General features: G+C 49.0%; 1 protein-coding gene across 4 annotated transcripts in view; it reads right to left on the bottom strand.

Annotated features, from left to right (window-relative positions):
• Positions 1–17,394, bottom strand: part of LOC129855592 (zinc finger protein 827-like) — a gene marked incomplete at its 5' end in the record, with an annotated part of 69,459 nt that extends 52,065 nt beyond the window's left edge. For 3 of the 4 annotated variants that reach the window (XM_055923420.1, XM_055923423.1, XM_055923424.1), the window contains 3 exon segments: positions 8,424–8,925; positions 9,425–9,600; positions 16,066–17,394. In XM_055923420.1, the coding sequence (XP_055779395.1) occupies positions 8,424–8,925; positions 9,425–9,600; positions 16,066–17,394 (2,007 nt within the window). 4 annotated transcript variants of the gene reach the window in all.
• Between the last annotated feature and the right edge of the window lie 2,606 nt (positions 17,395–20,000).

Here is a 20,000-nt window from a genome sequence, read left to right as displayed (position 1 = left end):
ACTGCTGCTACGACGACTGCTGCTGCTACTACGACTGCTGCTGCTACTACGACTGCTGCTGCTACTACGACGACTACTACGACGACTACTACTACTACGACGACTACTACTACTACGACGACTACTGCTATGACGACTACTACTGCTATGACGACTACTACTGCTACGACGACTGCTGCTACTACTGCTATGACGACTACTACTGCTATGACAACTGCTGCTGCTACTCTGACTGCTGCTGCTACAACGACTGCTGCTACTATGACTACTACAATGACTGCTACTACTAGTACAACTACTACAACGACTGCTACATCCACAACTACTACTACTACATCCACAACTACTACTGTATCCACGACTACTGCTACTACTACTGCTACATCCACAACTATTACTACTGCTACTACTACTGTATCCACGACTATTACTACTACTACATCCACGACTACTACTGCTGCTACTACTACTACAGCTACTACATCCACGACTATTACTACTGCTGCTACTATTACTACTGCTACTACATCCGACTACTGCTGCTGCTACTACTACTACTACACATCAACGACTATTACTACTGCTGCTACTACTACTACTGCTACTACTACATCCACGACTATTACTATACATCCACGACAATTACTACTGCTACTACATCCACGACTACTACTGCTACTACTACTACCACTACTGCTGCTGCTGCTCCTACGACGACTACTACTACTACTGCTACATCCACAACTATTACTACTGCTACTACTACTGTATCCACGACTACTGCTACTACTACTGCTACATCCACAACTATTACTACTGCTACTACTACTGTATCCACGACTACTGCTACTACTACATCCACGACTACTACTGCTGCTACTACTACTACAGCTACTACATCCACGACTATTACTACTGCTGCTACTATTACTACTGCTACTACATCCGACTACTGCTGCTGCTACTACTACTACTACACATCAACGACTATTACTACTGCTGCTACTACTACTACTGCTACTGCTACATCCACGACTATTACTATACATCCACGACAATTACTACTGCTACTACATCCACGACTACTACTGCTACTACTACTACTACTACTGCTGCTCCTACGACGACTACTACTGCTACTACTACATCCACGACTATTACTACTATTACTACACATCCACAACTATTACTACTATTACTACACATCCACATCCACGACTATTACTACTGCTACTACATCCACGACTACTACTACTGCTACTACTGCTGCTGCTACCACCACCAATCACCACAGTTTAAGCTGTTATTCATGGTGATATGCTGTGCCTAGGTTTATTTCACCCAAAGAAAATTACAGAAGTCGAATTACAGTACTTCCCCTCTGCACACGCTTTAGCACGTCAACTTCCCCCCGAATGCTGTCGATGTTTAGGTCAGAGTTGAGGAAATAACCAACAGCCATCTCTGGGTGATGTGATGAGTAGCTTTCTGCCTGGCCTGGTCTGAGTGAATGAAGATGTAACCCATCTCTGCCGCCAGTGTAGCAGGCGAGGGCACCTCGTCAGTGGCAGCCTCCTGTGTGTAGTAGAGATTCCTTCCTGGCCCGAGTGAATGAATATGTATCCCATCTCTGCCGCCAGTGTAGCAGGTCTGCGGCAGCCCCGTGTCGTGAGTAGCAGTTTTACTGTCTCTGGCTGAGAGGTGACTATCCATCTCTGCCTGCCTTCAATGTAGCGGTTCAGTGGCAGCTTCCCCATCGTGTGTAGTAGTAGTACACTAGGGTTCATCCCATCTCTGTCTGTCTGTGGCCCAGGGGTGATGGTGCTATCAGCCTGTCTCTGTTTTCACGCCCTGTTGACATGCCACCAGCCGGACACTGCTTTCCCTCTCTCTTTTTTTCCTCTCTCTTTTTCACGCTCCACCTCAGACTCTGGCTTTCTTGTTCTTTTGTCCCTTTTTCTACTCCTCCTGCTGTTAATTTTTTGCTCTCACTCTCCCCCTTGCCTCTCCCCCTCCCTTTCCCTCTACCTTGCCTCTCCTCCTACCTTTCCCTCTCTCCCTCTCCCCCCTCTACCTTTCCCTCTCCCCCCTCTACCTTTCCCTCTCCCCCCTCTACCTTTCCCTCTCCCCCCTCTACCTTTCCCTCTCCCCCTCTACCTTTCCCTCTCCCCCTCTACCTTTCCCTCTCCCCCTCTACCTTTCCCTCTCCCCCTCTACCTTTCCCTCTCCCCCTCTACCGTTCCCTCTCCCCCTCTACCGTTCCCTCTCCCCCTCTACCGTTCCCTCCTACCGTTCCCTCCTACCGTTCCCTCCTACCGTTCCCTCCTACCGTTCCCTCCTACCGTTCCCTCCTACCGTTCCCTCCTACCGTTCCCTCCTACCGTTCCCGCCTACCGTTCCCGCCTACCGTTCCCTCTACCTTTCCCGCCTACCGTTCCCTCCTACCGTTCCCTCCTACCGTTCCCTCCTACCGTTCCCTCCTACCGTTCCCTCCTACCGTTCCCTCCTACCGTTCCCTCCTACCGTTCCCTCCTACCGTTCCCTCCTACCGTTCCCGCCTACCGTTCCCTCTACCGTTCCCCCCTACCGTTCCCTCCTACCGTTCCCTCCTACCGTTCCCTCCTACCGTTCCCTCCTACCGTTCCCTCCTACCGTTCCCTCCTACCGTTCCCGCCTACCGTTCCCTCTACCTTTCCCGCCTACCGTTCCCTCCTACCGTTCCCTCCTACCGTTCCCTCCTACCGTTCCCTCCTACCGTTCCCTCCTACCGTTCCCTCCTACCGTTCCCTCCTACCGTTCCCTCCTACCGTTCCCTCCTACCGTTCCCTCCTACCGTTCCCTCCTACCGTTCCCTCCTACCGTTCCCTCCTACCGTTCCCTCTACCTCTCTTTACCATTGTCTCTCTCCTCTCCAGCCACACTTCCTTCCTCTCGCCTCATCCGTCTCTCTGCCAGACGCTTGTCCAATGCGCCTCACCTCTCGCTCTGCGGCCGGGCCTGCCGTCAAATAACTTCATTAGCTTTCCACCTCTGTCACGCTGGCCTGCTCCCCCTCTAACAACTGGCTCCTGTTTTCTCCAGGAGAAGAGGAGAAAGAGGTGGCTGCTGGGCTAGTGTCTGCACACACACACACACACACACACACACACACACACACACACACACACACACACACACACACACACACACACACACACACACACACACACACACACACACACACACACACACAAACAATGGGCAGGCAGGTGGAGTGGAGGGCAGCAACAATAGCTGACAGCGTGTATACTGAGCTGGACAGAGTAGTGTAGATACTGAGGGCTGACAGCAGAGAGGATGGACCAGAGGTCACATATGAGAAGTGTTGACTGACTGGCTGGCTGACTCTGCTCATGTGTAGTGGTCGAGAGGAAAATACATTATTGAGAAGAGGTTGTAACATGTTGTGTCTGCGCACCCCGACAGGTGTTGTCAGATGAATCTTAAACAATATCTGAATGAGAGAATAGGTGACTGGATATCTTACAGTATATTATGTAGACATATTGGTTGGGTATAAAACGTGTGAACGCACAAGCACACTCGCACACCGACAAACACACACTACATCACTAAGATACTCCAACTGCATCAAACACTGTATCCAACACTTTCACTCTTTTTCGCTCTCTTTCACTCTCTCTTTCCTCTGAGATAAATAAGACACCCTCAGCACCAACGACACTTCCTCCCACAAGCCCCTGCTTCAGCGGCGTGCCAATTATTCACACCCGGCCCGGGGTCACACTCGCTGGGGACCGCCATTATTACCCGTCTGAGGGGTCCTGCGAGTAGCGTTCTAACCGGGCACCATCCGCGCATTTCAAAGTACCTCCGCGGACTTTCAACTTTCCCCTCTCAAATCAGAATGTGTCAGAGTTGCCGTGCGGGGGAGAAATCAAAGGGGATTGGTCGTAACACCCAGAGGATAATCAGGGCAGCCTAAAATTTGAGGTCAGAGAGAGTTCACTGGCTTCTTTATGCCTGGGGAACTCAGTCAGCTCCTACTCGCCCTCTTTTTCTCTCTCCTTTGCCGTCTGTCACTTTATCAGTTCAAGTCAATTCAATGGGGCTTTATTGGCATGAGAAACATATGTAAACATTGTCAACGCATGTGAAGTAGATAATATACAAAAGTGAAATAAACAAAAATGAACAGCAAACATTACACTCAGACGTTCCAAAATAATAAAATACATTTCAAATGTCATATTATGTCTATATACAGTGTTGTAACGATGTGGAAATAGTATAGGTACTAAAGGGAATGTAAATAAACATAAATATGGGTTGTATTTACAATGGTGTTTGTTCTTAACTGGTTGCCCTTTTCTTGTGGCAACAGGTCACAAATCTTGTTGCTGTGATGACACACTCTGGTATTTCACCTAGTAGATTTTAGAGTTTATCAAAATTTGATTTGTTTTCAAATTCTTTGTGGATCTGTGTAATCGGAGGGAAATATGTGTCTCTAATATGGTCATTTGGCAGGAGGCTGGCAGGAGGTTAGGAAGTGCAGCTCAGTTTCCACCTCAGTTTGTGGGCAGTGTGCACACAGCCTGTCTTCTCTTGAGAGCCAGGTCTGCCTACGGCGGCCTTTCTCATAGCAAGGCTATGATCTCTCCCTCTGTCTTTTTATCCACCCCCCTTCCTTCTCTCCATCCTCCACCCCTCTGTCTTACAGCCCTTCTCTCCATCCTCCACCCCTCTGTCTTACAGCCCTTCTCTCCATCCTCCACCCCTCTGTCTTACAGCCCTTCTCTCCATCCTCCACCCCTCTGTCTTACAGCCCTTCTCTCCATCCTCCACCCCTCTGTCTTACAGCCCTTCTCTCCATCCTCCACCCCTCTGTCTTACAGCCCTTCTCTCCATCCTCCACCCCTCTGTCTTACAGCCCTTCTCTCCATCCTCCACCCCTCTGTCTTACAGCCCTTCTCTCCATCCTCCACCCCTCTGTCTTACAGCCCTTCTCTCCATCCTCCACCCCTCTGTCTTACAGCCCTTCTCTCCATCCTCCACCCCTCTGTCTTACAGCCCTTCTCTCCATCCTCCACCCCTCTGTCTTACAGCCCTTCTCTCCATCCTCCACCCCTCTGTCTTACAGCCCTTCTCTCCATCCTCCACCCCTCTGTCTTACAGCCCTTCTCTCCATCCTCCACCCCTCTGTCTTACAGCCCTTCTCTCCATCCTACAGCTCTCTCTTACAGCCCTTCTCTCCATCCTCCACCCCTCTGTCTTACAGCCCTTCTCTCCATCCTCCACCCCTCTGTCTTACAGCCCTTCTCTCCATCCTCCACCCCTCTGTCTTACAGCCCTTCTCTCCATCCTACAGCTCTCTCTTACAGCCCTTCTCTCCATCCTCCACCCCTCTGTCTTACAGCCCTTCTCTCCATCCTCCACCCCTCTGTCTTACAGCCCTTCTCTCCATCCTCCACCCCTCTGTCTTACAGCCCTTCTCTCCATCCTCCACCCCTCTGTCTTACAGCCCTTCTCTCCATCCTCCACCCCTCTGTCTTACAGCCCTTCTCTCCATCCTCCACCCCTCTGTCTTACAGCCCTTCTCTCCATCCTACAGCTCTCTCTTACAGCCCTTCTCTCCATCCTCCACCCCTCTGTCTTACAGCCCTTCTCTCCATCCTCCACCCCTCTGTCTTACAGCCCTTCTCTCCATCCTCCACCCCTCTGTCTTACAGCCCTTCTCTCCATCCTCCACCCCTCTGTCTTACAGCCCTTCTCTCCATCCTCCACCCCTCTGTCTTACAGCCCTTCTCTCCATCCTCCACCCCTCTGTCTTACAGCCCTTCTCTCCATCCTCCACCCCTCTGTCTTACAGCCCTTCTCTCCATCCTCCACCCCTCTGTCTTACAGCCCTTCTCTCCATCCTCCACCCCTCTGTCTTACAGCCCTTCTCTCCATCCTCCACCCCTCTGTCTTACAGCCCTTCTCTCCATCCTCCACCCCTCTGTCTTACAGCCCTTCTCTCCATCCTCCACCCCTCTGTCTTACAGCCCTTCTCTCCATCCTCCACCCCTCTGTCTTACAGCCCTTCTCTCCATCCTCCACCCCTCTGTCTTACAGCCCTTCTCTCCATCCTCCACCCCTCTGTCTTACAGCCCTTCTCTCCATCCTCCACCCCTCTGTCTTACAGCCCTTCTCTCCATCCTCCACCCCTCTGTCTTACAGCCCTTCTCTCCATCCTACACCTCTCTCTCTTACAGCCCTTCTCTCCATCCTCCACCCCTCTGTCTTACAGCCCTTCTCTCCATCCTACACCTCTCTCTCTTACAGCCCTTCTCTCCATCCTACACCTCTCTCTCTTACAGCCCTTCTCTCCATCCTACACCTCTCTCTCTTACAGCCCTTCTCTCCATCCTACACCTCTCTCTCTCTCACAGCCCTTCTGTCCATCCTACACCTCTCTCTCTCTCACAGCCCTTCTCTCCATCCTACACCTCTCTCTCTCTTACAGCCCTTCTGTCCATCCTACACCTCTCTCTCTCTCACAGCCCTTCTCTCCATCCTACACCTCTCTCTCTCTTATAGCCCTTCTCTCCATCCTCCACCCCTCTGTTTTACAGCCCTTCTCTCCATCCTCCACCCCTCTGTCTTACAGCCCTTCTCTCCATCCTACACCTCTCTCTCTCTTACAGCCCTTCTGTCCATCCTACACCTCTCTCTTACAGCCCTTCTCTCCATCCTACACCTCTCTCTCTCTTACAGCCCTTCTCTCCATCCTATACCTCTCTCTCTCTTACAGCCCTTCTGTCCATCCTATACCTCTCTCTCTCTTACAGCCCTTCTCTCCATCCTACACCTCTCTCGCTCTTACAGCCCTTCTCTCCATCCTACACCTCTCTTACAGCCCTTCTCTCCATCCTATACCTCTCTCTCTCTTACAGCCCTTCTGTCCATCCTACACCTCTCTCGCTCTTACAGCCCTTCTCTCCATCCTATACCTCTCTCTCTCTTACAGCCCTTCTGTCCATCCTATACCTCTCTCGCTCTTACAGCCCTTCTGTTCATCCTCCTCCACCTCTTTCCTCTCACAGCCTCTCCCTCCATCATCCACCCACCCTCTCTCTCTTTTACAGCCCTTGTGGGATTGAGACAGGCACTGTGACAGCAGTGGTAAATCAGGAGATGAGCTGCCGCATGTACACACTCAATCGCTCTTGGCAGGGAGGTCAAAAGAAAGAGTCCCGAGGTTCCCCTGAGAAGAAGCTTTACCTCTCCACCATCCCTTTCTCCTCCTCTCTCCCCTCCCTGTCTGCTATATGGCCCAGCAAAGAGTGCAAAAGATCTGAGTAAAGCTTTGGGCCAAACCCCCCCTTCTCTTTTTTACTAACCGTGCTCAGAGATGATCATGAAAGCCCTCGGTAATCAAAAGGACCAGTATTCTATTAAAACATCATCGTTATCTCTAACATCACTCAAGTCCACTACTATCCGCTCCTTAAAAACAAAAGTGTGTCCTCCCATCTTTCAAATTCCCTCCGGTACTGCATGAATGACGCCGCCCTTGAACTAAGATGTCCGCCGCCCGTCCGCCACTCTACACTGGGCTGACATTGTGAGAGAAGACGCCATCTTGGCTCCATCTCCTCTGGGACTTTCCTGGCTTGATTGCGAAGTCTGGGAGTGAAGTGCGACTGGCACCCGGGGGGCACCGGCGCGGAGCCGAACCGGAGGGGGAGGGGTTAACTAAGCCTGCCCAGACTCTCCGCGATGCACATCGCACGGCGCATCCTAGCCAGGGTCACGGAGCAGAAGTTAAGGGCGCTAATCATTTCAAATTATGAATTCTTCTTAATTTATGAATTATGCATACATTTTTAATTAATCTAATGTTGCGAGGGTTTTCTCCCCCCTCCTCCCCCATCCCTTGTCCCTCTCCTTCTCCCGCATCCCTCGTTCAGGAGATCTCAATCTAATTAGCTGGCATTAGGAGTTAGAGTGGCAGCCTCAACCCCGACCTTGGCACCCAACCTCGGGCACACCTTTCCCCATCAATCTTCAGCCATTGTCTCAAAGTAACTGATCCTTTGCCATCGTCACAACACGGTGGAATGCATCTCAACAAGCCTGATATAATACCTAGCATTATTCTGGCTAACGATAGCGTGTTTGTTGTTGATGAGGTTATTGGAGAGGCAAAGCGGGGTGTTGGGGTTATTGGATTGATGAGTTGACGTTCATTGACATTCATGATGAAACCCTAAGAAATATGCTAAGATGATCAAAAATCCTGAAATGGCCATCAAAAGTTGCCCACCAGTCTAACACCTACATAAACCTTTTGTGAAATCTCTTCAGTGATGAATAGGTGTTGGACTGGGTGGCTGTTAGTGAGTGTTGTTATTGACGTGTGTTGCTGTCATGGTTACCTGAGAGCTTCATGAGCAGGTCGGTGGCTGTCTTGGTGGTGATGTCCGGGCTGAAGAGGGACGCCGCCGTTGGACCTCCACCAGGACTGGACCGCACCCCCAAGACGACTCCCCCCATAGAGAGGTCCAGGGAGTTGCCACTGCTACCAGGCCGCTCCCGCTCCCTGTCCCTGCAAAGGGTGAAGGGCGACAGCACCGACAGCTCCCTCTCCTGGGGCTCTTCTTTTATATAGACGTGGTGGTTAGAGACTCCAGGGGAGCTCTGGTTCCCTGCGTCTGACTGGAGAGGGGACTCCCCGGGGTTGTAATCACCCATGAGTGACCCCTCGCCCTCTGTGTCCGTGGTGGCCTCTTCCTTGACCTTGACCCCGTCGGAGGCGGACCCGGAGCGGGGGAAGTGCTGGTGGCAGCGCATGTGGAGCTTGAGGCTGAAGTGGCGCGAGGAGGTGAAAGGGCAAAGTTCGCACTGGAACGTCTCGCCCCGGTCCTGATGCTGGTGGACCTGGGATACAGGGATAGGATGAGTGGTGGGGGTACCGCCGCATTGTCACGGCAACAACATTTAAAGCAATGATGCTCATTTGAGGACAAGACACTGAAAATTTGCCTAAGGTACAATAGAGCAATGCATCCGCGTGTTGTACATTCAACGTGTGTCAATGTTTCGGGCTAATTGTATCTGTCCCTATGCAAATAAATAATTGAATAAAATGAGTAAAAGAGATTAAATAAGAGCGTAAAACAGTAAGGATTCCCTCAACACCTGGAGCTTCTCGCTCTTGTTAAAACCCCCTGTAGCTTTGTCTACTAACTACAGTATAATTTGAGGCACGTTACCCCGCTACACTAGAGGTGACTTTGACTAGAGCGTGCACCTCCCTTCCTTTGAGCCATTAGTAGCATTAGCACCACTTCCACAATTACGACCTCAGGGGATGGATAGCACGATGAGGTTACAGGTCAAAGGTCAAAGGAGGCATCACAGGCTCCCATCATCTCACCTTCATGTGGGACTTGAGATTGTCTTTGCGGGCACAGCGAAAGGGGCACAGGGGACACTGGTGACTCTTCAGGCCGGTGTGGATCACCATGTGTCTCTTCCAGTAGCTCTTCCTCTTGATGACCAGGCCACACACCGGACACTGGAACGGCTTCCCTCCGTCCTCCCCCGGGGAACCTGGGAGAGTAGAGGAAAAAGAGGGGATGAGACATTTATTTCACCTTTATTTAACCAGGGAGTTCCAGTGAGGTCAGGATAATTATTTACCAAGGTATACCTGGCTGAGAAGGGCAGCTCAGTAAAAATACAAGTAATTTAGTGCATACAGTCCCCTGAACAAATACTTAAGCAATGCATCATTCCTTCCTCGTTTGCTTGATGTCAGTACACCTATCCGAACTATAAGTGACTGGTAAGGTGTAAGTAAGGTTTCCACTTTATAGCTTTCCCCAATCCAGCCCATGTCAGATCTGTGATTACTTCAAGGAAGAAAAGAAGGAAGCTAGGAAGGTGAAGGATACATTTCTGAAGTATTGGAACAGGTCCATTTCTCGAGCTGGGAATTGCTTGGGACTTCACCACACGTTATTATCACGATACTAAGGTGCCGATACGATATGCATTACGATTCTCACCATTCTATATGTATTGCGATTCCATACACTGCAGTTTTATTGCGATTTGATGTTCCAAACATATTGCTCACCATATGTCTGCTGCAGAGAGACAAGAGAGAGAGCCATGAGAACACGAGTCTTGATCAGTCAGGAAAATAAAAGTGCTGAAAACATATTGGCTCCCTATTTAAAAAGAAGATGGAAAACAAGCTATAGGATCAAAAATACGTTAGTTATGGCGCAGGTACAGCCGACTAGCGCTAGCTAACACTACCTGGATTTTATTAAAACAAATCTATACAATATCGTCCAAAAATAATATTGCGATATGCAACTATCAACCCCCCCCCCATCACTAGTCCATTTCTTCCTTTCCAGAGAGGAGTTAAGGACTATGGAGCCTCTCTAAGGTTACTGACTTTGTCACTCTTCCCACACCTCTACTAGGTGAGACACGACCTCTAGACACCTCAAGCTGAGAACGTTCAACAAAGCCTGCTGTGTGTCTGCGAACAAAATAAGTCAAACTCAAGGATGTTTTATTATCTCGATTATTGTTGTTGGCTTCATTTCCGGCCTCTATTACGCCGTTTAATTGGGCTTATTAGGACGCGGCATGATTGCATTACAAATTCACCACGGGCCTGTCATCGATGGCTTCATAAGTATTCTCCTCCTGTTCCTTGGAAAACATCTGGTAATCAGTGTTTGGTGAAATTACCGCGCTCAGCCATTCATTGACCCCGGGTGGAAAACCTCGAGACTGCCTATTTGCAACAATAAACCGCCATCTGCGGCCCAACCGACTGGAGCGAGGGAGAGAAGAGAGGGGGAGGAGAGCGAGGGGGAGGAGAGAGAGGAGAGAAGATAACCGTGGACTCCTTGCTCATTGGAGGATGTGGGGGAAGAGGTGGAAGATGGAACGGCGTTTAACTGGTCAGATCGTCAGATAACAGATTATCTCTCTCTCTCTCCAGGGCAATCAAGATCAATTATCAAGAAATGTCTAAACTATGTAGAATTACACAGATTTATGTAAGACTAAATATAGGCTAAATGTGTAACAATTTCATACCAGACCAGCCAACTGCAATAAAACAAAACAAAACAATCAATAACCAAGGGCATGTTTTTTCTGTCTGGCCACCAGACAAGTAACTGCATTTGTACAGCATTCCACCGCGACCTTGACGGCTGCAGGTTACCGCCGACAACCCTTTTTAACATGCAGATCACAGAATATTACATTGACTGCCTCTCTCCCTCTCATCCGTCTCAAGTCAATTTGATCCAGCCATTTTAGATTTGGCTTAAGGGTTACGACACAATCCTTCAAAAGTGCCCATCCATCTACCCTGGAACACACTCCACAGTTCTCCCTAAAGGCTGCTCATTTTGAGAGAGGAGAGACAGGAGAGAGAGTGTGTGTGTGTGTGTGTGTGTGTGTGTGTGTGTGTGTGTGTGTGTGTGTGTGTGTGTGTGTGTGTGTGTGTGTGTGTGTGTGTGTGTGTGTGTGTGTGTGTGTGTGTGTGTGTGTGTGTGTGTGTGTGTGTGTGTGTGTGTGTGTGTGTGTGTGTGTGTATTGTATTTATTAAGGATCCCCGTTAGTTACCCTTCTTGGGGTCCAGCAACATTAAGGCAGTTATATACAATTATAAATATTACATGACATTACATTTCACAACCCATTAAGTGTGTCCTCAAGCCACTACTCTACTACCACATATCTACAACACAAAATCCATGTATACATGTGTGCAGAGTGCGTGAGTTAGCATGTGTCTGTGCCTGTGTGTGTGTGTCTTCACAGTCCCTGCTGTTCTATAAGGTTTCATTGTATCTGATTCTACAGCTTGTGTCAGTTACCTGCTGTGGAATAGAGTTCCATGTAGTCATGGCTCTGTGTAGTACTGTGCTGGACCATAGTCTGTTCTGGACCTGCCCAGTGTAAACTGATGGGATTGTGTTTGGCTGGGAGTCTGCTGAATGCTGATCTGAGGACAGAGGAGAAGGCCCTGACTGCAGACTCCTCTGGCTCCAACAACCTCCACCAGTCTGTACAGAGGTGACTGGTAAAGGGAGGTTGTTGGAGCCAGATCTGAGGACAGAGGAGAAGGCCCTGACTGCAGACTCCTCTGGCTCCAACCTCCACCAGTCTGTACAGAGGTGACTGGTAAAGGGAGGTTGTTGGAGCCAGATCTGAGGACAGAGGAGAAGGCCCTGACTGCAGACTCCTCTGGCTCCAACCTCCACCAGTCTGTACAGAGGTGACTGGTAAAGGGAGGTTGTTGGAGCCAGAAGCGTCTGCAGAACAGACACGGATATGGACACTCGGTTCCTACTGTGCTGAGAGCACACACCGCAGAGCCGAGCGCAATTGGGTTGGACATCCTGCCAGGCCCACAGACCTTTTCCCAGACTCAGGCCAGACGGGGAGGGGGATTCTCTCTCTCTCTATCAAAAGTGGGGTGAGCGAGCGAAAAAATTCAAATACATAATAAAATAAAATAAATACAAACCTAGAAACCTCACCAAGAGATTTTAGCCGTTTTATAACGAGAGTCACAGGGACCAGGGTTTGAGTCCTAGTCAGGGTACCCTACAAATTATACAATGGGTGGGTCTAACCCTGAATGCTGATTGGTTAAAAGCTCATTCCAGCCGGTGTCTATTCCACAAGTTACCACCAGCTAAATCTATGACGTTAAAATGCCTATTTACTCTGTTCCATCTACCTGCGCAATCCACTGTCTCATCAGCCCAGCCAGGCAATTTATAAACTTGATCTCCACTATAAAAAGCTTCTAGACATTATCTCACATTTCTTCTAGACTAACATTTAGTTTTCAACAGCAGAGATTTGTATAAACCTGCGACAAAGTATAAATCTGCGACATTTGCAACATTGTTTCAATATTCAAATTGGATCTCCATCTGTCCCATAGTAATGAACATGTAGGGGTCGGGAGTCGGAACGAGAGAGGCAGGCAGCGTTTCTCAGCCAGTCTAAATCATTAATCAGCTGGCATCATTTTTATGGATGTATACAAAGAAAAGTAAATTGAAAAAGGGTAAAATGAAATGAAGTGTAGCTAGTTTGCTAATCTTTCCAGCTTCTGGATTAAGTTGTGTTAGCTGTGTTGTTGGCTAGCTCCTCTGAACTGAACAACAGTGTCTGGACGAGAGAGCACATTTTCTATGCCAGGCTCATTGTTTTTTTATTTTTTTATTTTATTTTACCGTTATTTTACCAGGTAAATTGACTGAGAACACTTTCTCATTTGCAGCAACGACCTGGGGAATAGTTACAGGGGAGAGGAGGGGGATGAATGAGCCAATTGTAAACTGGGGATTATTAGGTGACCATGATGGTTTGAGGGCCAGATTGGGAATTTAGCCAGGACACCGGGGTTAACACCCCTACTCTTACGATAAGTGCCATGGGATCTTTAATGACCTCAGAGAGTCAGGACACCCGTTTAACGTCCCATCCGAAAGACGGCACCCTACACAGGGCAGTGTCCCCAATCACTGCCCTGGGGCATTGGGATCTTTGTTTAGACCAGAGGAAAGAGTGCCTCCTACTGGCCCTCCAACACCACTTCCAGCAGCATCTGGTCTCCCATCCAGGGACTGACCAGGACCAACCCTGCTTAGCTTCAGAAGCAAGCCAGCAGTGGTATGCAGGGTGGTATGCTGCTGACAATGGATATGGATACATCCAAATAAATGTCACTAGAAAACAGCTTAAACAAATGCAGCCACTGTTGTTATTCTGTCTGCACCGTTTGACGTGACTGTAAAGTTAGCCGTAGTTGGCTAGCTAGCAAGCAAGGGATAAGAATGTTGCCAGCGAGTATGGCGGCAATGGAACATTTAGAACGAACGACTGGGTCGCGTGCATAGATACAGAACAAAAAGACTGAACGACTGGGTCGCGTGCATAGATACAGAACAAAAAGACTGAACGACTGGGTCGCGTGCATAGATACAGAACAAAAAGACTGAACGACTGGGTCGCGTGCATAGATACAGAACAAAAAGACTGAACGACTGGGTCGCGTGCATAGATACAGAACAAAAAGACTGAACGACTGGGTCGCGTGCATAGATACAGAACAAAAAGACTGAACGACTGGGTCGCGTGCATAGATACAGAACAAAAAGACTGAACGACTGGGTCGCGTCCATAGATCCAGAACAAAAAGACTGAACGACTGGGTCGCGTCCATAGATCCAGAACAAAAAGACTGAACGACTGGGTCGCGTGCATAAATACAGAACAAAAAGACTGAACGACTGGGTCGCGTGCATAGATCCAGAACAAAAAGACTGAACGACTGGGTCGCGTGCATAGATCCAGAACAAAAAGACTGAACGACTGGGTCGCGTGCATAGATACAGAACAAAAAGACTGAACGACTGGGTCGCGTGCATAGATACAGAACAAAAAGACTGAACGACTGGGTCGCGTGCATAGATAAAGAACAAAAAGACTGAACGACTGGGTCGCGTCTCCGACAACCGAACCAACAGAACTCCAGACCAGCCGGCTTGTGTAGCAACTCTAGACTTGTTTCGGGACTATATATTGTGGAAGGATGAAATAGTATGAATAAATAAATCAAAATAACGTGTTTAATGAAAATATGTCAATCATTATTTGAATATGTTGGTAACCGGTAACCCGTTGTATAAAAGTGTTAATTCCCTCGAAGCCGGTGTTTCGAGGATATATTGGCACGGTTTGCCGGCCCGAGTCAAACCCGTGCCAATATATCCTCCAAACACCGGCTTTTCAGGCATCATCACTTAATTAACTACATTGGTTCCCGTGTTAAATAGCCCCATTGAAAGCAGTGAAGGCCTAGTTCTGCCATTGTTCATGATTGATGTGCTAGTTGAAATATATATAATTCTACTAAAGCAATCAGACCTATTCTTACTATATTGAACTGCTTCAGCTTCTTTTCAGCTTGAAATCTTCATGTAACACCTTCCACTACTATAAAAAATACATTTTTGGACAGCTGAAGCAAGGACACACATTTTCTTAAGGAAATGTACCTATTTTAGTTTAGTCATTTATCTTTGCTTAGAAGAGTTCACTGCAAGCTGACTACTGGCTAGCTTCCGAAATCAGCTTATTAAAGTATCTACAAAACAAGTTTTATAGCGGCATAATCCAAAAGGAAGGCTACTACATTTTGCATTTTACTGTTCGCGGTTCACAAATTATTATTTTGATTCGCATGATTCGATTCACCGCGATTGAACCGAATCTCTACCACTACAATTGTGAAGCAAATCATGCAATTTGTCCCCAAAAATAGTTTTAAATAATTATTTATTTAGAAAGAAAAAAAATATATATATATTTTTAAATGTATGAAGTGGGGCATCCGTAATACAGTAAATCAAATGTGTATGTCCTTAAAGTGTAATATAAAGGGATTCAAAATATTCGAACATTTGCTTAGAGACCAGCTATAATTCCATATATTAAGCAAACGCTTGGAGAATATCTGTAAACGATAGTTTCCAAACAAGTTGAAAAGCTGAAGAGGATTTAATATCCGAGGACAGTTCAGGATGTGCAAGGTGAAATGAACTGACAAAACAACCTTGACAAATGCAAGGTGAAATAACTGATTGAAATGCATAAAAAAAATCTGCTGTTGTTGTGTTCAACCTGGGAAGGTCTTCCACAACGGTTCATTGTTGTAGAAAACGTTGCTAGAGAAACAAAACCTTCTGGGATCGATGGATGGCGGCACATTGTTTGTCACAAGGATTATACAAAAGGTCCAGTGTTCTTAACAACGTTCCAATGTTCCGAAACTTGTCACGACGACAAAACGTAGCTGACATAATATCTTGATAAACTCACTGTTACATTTACAAAACTGAAAAAAATAACTGAATGTAGCTCGCTACTGTATATCCAAAAACTCACCATAAGGCTTATAGACAACAAATGCCATCTCAGGAAGAAATTGTGTAGGGTCAGGGTGGATTAGCCTACCTGCTTGGCTGCTGGGTTTGGCCCTTCCCTTAGGGGTGGAGGGCAGCAGCAGGTCCATGGTGCTCTGGGGCCCTGTGGGGGTCCCTGCCTTCTGGTTCCTGTCCAGCAGGGGCTTGATGTCCTCCTGGATGGCCCCTCCTCCTGCTGGGGCCTCCATCTTATCAGCAAGGAGGTTCCCTGCCGCCCGGGCTGCCACCTCCTTGAGGAGCGCAGCCGAGGAAGTCATAGAGACCAGGGAGAGGAAGGAGGAGCCGGGGGAGGGTTGGTGTTGGTGGTCTGATGATGAGGAGGTGGTCTGGGAGCGCTCGCTCACCTTCTTGGACAGGGCGGCTAGCGTGGAGCTGGCCGACTGAGGGCTGAAGGGGGAAGTGAAGGCATCAAAGCGTACCGAGTCGTCCGTTCCTCCCCGGCTCCCTCCTCCTCCTCCCAGGGTGGGTACGGTAGAGCAGGAGGATGATGAAGAGGAAGTAGACGAGGCCACTACGGTGGCGTTCTTGTCCTGTAAAACCGCGTTGGCTGCCGCTTTCAGTTTCTGGATGGCCGAGTCCGGTGATAGGCTGGACCCGCCGCTGGAGGCGGAACAACCCGCCGGGGGCCACTTCCCGTCACCGGCCACTCCCACCCACACAAAGCCAGCGCCGTTGCTCGGGGCGACCACCGAGGCGAAGGGGTCGCAGGGCTCCTGCTTGATGGTGGTGGTCGACATGGCAACAGAGGCGGGCGAGGCCGAAGCGGAGCCTCCACTGTTGTTGTTGTTGTTATTGGCTGCCAGTTTTCGGGCGAGGGCACTTAGCTGCTGAGCATGATGGGAGGAGGGGGAGAGGGTCAGGGCTGGAGCTAAGCCTATAGGGGGCGACTCTCCTCCCCCTCCTCTCACTCTCCCCAGAAGATCCCCATCCAGCTTCAACGACCCAGCCTCTAGGAGGCGCCGCAGGTTACTACTCAGGGGTTTCCCCAGGGCCTCGGAGGCAGCCTCTCCATAGAGCGAGGATACCACGGAGGAAAGGGTATCCTGGGCAGAGAACACCCCTCCGTCCACCCCCAGGCTCAGGAGCTCAAGGGAGGCCCGGTGGTGGTGGCTGTGGACAGGCGTAGGGCAGCCCCCCAGGGAGCTCTCAGTCGAGGTGTCGGGGTGTTCTGGAGGTCGGTCTGGGGAGGGGGTGGGGGAGGAGCCCCCGTGGAGGAACAGCTCATGGTCGTCATGAATGTCGCCGCTGTACGACGACTCGGAGCGCGTGTCGGAAGCGTTCCCGTACCAGCCACCGCCGCCGTCGTCCTCCACGGGACAGCAGACCCCGTCGGGCCCACCCTCCTCGACGCTGTCCACATCTACAGGAAAGAAGAAGAGATGTATGGTGAGAGGAAAAGAGAGGAGGAAGGGATGATCATGATCAGACCAGAGGACAAACCAGGGTCATGTTCATTGGATCATAAACGGAGGGAAACGGGGAGGTGCTACCTGAACTTATCCAATATGAAAACACTTGTTTTATCTTTTTCTGTTGCGCAATGTTTTACTACAGTGTTCCCTAATGAACATTACCCAGGAAAGGACTGGATTTTGTCATTAAAGAAACTCCAGGATCTTAAGCACAAGAAATTTGTAACATATAGTAGGATTACTTATTTTTTTACAAAATTGCGGGATGTAGCATATACCAAATTATGACGTAGTACACAATTTGATGACGGAGTACACACAAAAAAACGGGGAACAGTTTAGGCTCGAGAACTAATTTCAAAACTACTGGCAAAAACGATACAAAAGTTTGAGAGAGCATCCTTAAATGACAATCTAGGAGGCATTGACTTGAACAGCCTTGATTTGAGGGTTGACATTGTAAATCAACAAGTCAGCAGTCACCTGTCCCCTGGATTACAAAGTGAGCCAGACTACTACACTATACACTCATTCTGACGCCTCCTTATCACAAGTGCGCACTCTCAATTCTATTTACCAGCTAAGTACAAAGGGAACAGCCTATTCTCAGCAAGGGGTAACTCACTGCCTTGGCAATGACTGAAGAAAATCATAATAACACCGAAAATCCAAGGAGCTTTAATGCAACAAAATCCACCAGCTTTCCCCAAGCCTTTCTCTCAGCACTGAGAATCACCAGCAACGGTGGATAAAATAACTTGAATGATTTTTCAATCCTTTATTTTCAACATATATTTTTTTCCCAGGGTCAATTTTTTTTCCTCCCAAGGAGTTTAGTAACGGGGTTACCATGACAACAGGACCTTCCGGGAGGCTAGACAGCAAAGATTAGGGTAATGGAGGTTACAGAGCCTGTTTAATATTCATGAGGATGCAGATACCACCAGGGAGCCAATAAGGATAGGGTTAAGGTCACCCAGGGTCAATAATATACACTTGGTGTATCAATATTCATAAGCAAAACATTACAGCTTGCCAGACAAGGGCGAACAAAAGAAAGTGAGTATTCCTGAAACATATTAACCCCTTTCCATAAGAATATGTCAGAAAGCAACAAGCCTGGGCTAAGAAAATGTCAAAACTTTACTGTACTGGGAGGAGGGGGGACAGTAGAGGCTTCAACAACAAATAAACCCATTGAGCATCAACTGAAGAAAACAGAGAGCGAGAATAACAAAAAAAAAGGTCAAGGGAAGCCATGACACTGAGACTCAATCTCTCCTCTCCACACACACACGCACGCACGTACGTCATTTGAGCTCTCTTCTCTCTCCCTCTTGCTCACACACATCAAGGCTAGTCTTCACCTTGGCGACCCCGTCTAAGAACACTGGTGGGTTGCTCCTCTGTTTACAGACAGAGGGGAAAGCGGTTGCCTCGGCAACCCCACCCGCAGGGGTCATTAGAGTCAGCTCACATCTGGTCTGGTCGTCACCGACTATGGGCCAGAGGTGACTGCAACCGTGGCCCGACAGCTCTGACCAAGCGTACATGCACAGCTACAAACCTACCCACCACGCAGGGATGCTAGTACACACTCCATCTCACACACACAGGAGTCAGGACACACACACACCGTGGCAGAGGCCAGGGCAGGGAAAAGAAGACACTGAACACTTACAGGAGTCAGGACACTACTACACCTTACAACCAGAGACCTGACCTCTCTTTTTCTACACAGTTTATGATGTGTGTGTGTACCCTTTGCGTGTGTTTCTATGCACCGTGTGTGTGTGTGTGTGTGTCTTCCTTCACATTTCCTAAGACGACATTAAGTGAGAGAGAGACAGAGAAAGAGAGACAGAGAGAGAGAGTGACAGAGAGAGTGACAGAGAAAGAGTGTGACAGAGAAAGAGAGTGTGACAGAGAGAGAGAGCGAGAGAGACAGAGAGAGAGACAGAGACAGAGACAGAGAGAGTGTCAGCAGGTCTAAGACCTACTGTTTTCCATGGCCGCCATTCACTCCCACTGAAAGCTTTTAGTCACCTGAGCCGGGCCAGAGGGGAGAAGTATGCGAGGCATGACCTGCGTCCATGTGACATGCTACAGAAAGAAAGCAGCCAGGTCCTAATGGCTGTAATGTCGTTAGTGGGAAATGGCTAGATTGCTGACCTGAGGTCTCAGGAGTACACAGTGGAGGGTTGAGGAGGGGGGGTGAATTTGAACTATCCCCCCTTTGCCTCTATCGACCTCTCCTTCTCCCTCTCTCCTTTCATCTCTCTTGCCCTTTGCTGCCCTCCCCCTCTCTTTCCCTAACTCTCCCCCTGCCTTTCTCTCTCTCCTTCCTGGGTTTAGTGTTGAGGTCTCGAGACTCATCCACGCAACACTACACCTCAAGCCGCTAGGCTAGCCGTAACGCTACAATGCTGCCTCTGTCGCACCCCGCCGCCACGGTTGTGTGACACAGGCAGGACCACCGTGTGTGTGTGTGTGTGTGTGTGTGTGTGTGTGTGTGTGTGTGTGTGTGTGTGTGTGTGTGTGTGTGTGTGTGTGT

The sequence above is a fragment of the Salvelinus fontinalis genome, chromosome 5, assembly GCF_029448725.1.
Source record: "Salvelinus fontinalis isolate EN_2023a chromosome 5, ASM2944872v1, whole genome shotgun sequence".
Classification (NCBI taxonomy): domain Eukaryota; kingdom Metazoa; phylum Chordata; class Actinopteri; order Salmoniformes; family Salmonidae; genus Salvelinus; species Salvelinus fontinalis.
This window is presented reverse-complemented; position numbering and strand designations above follow the sequence as displayed.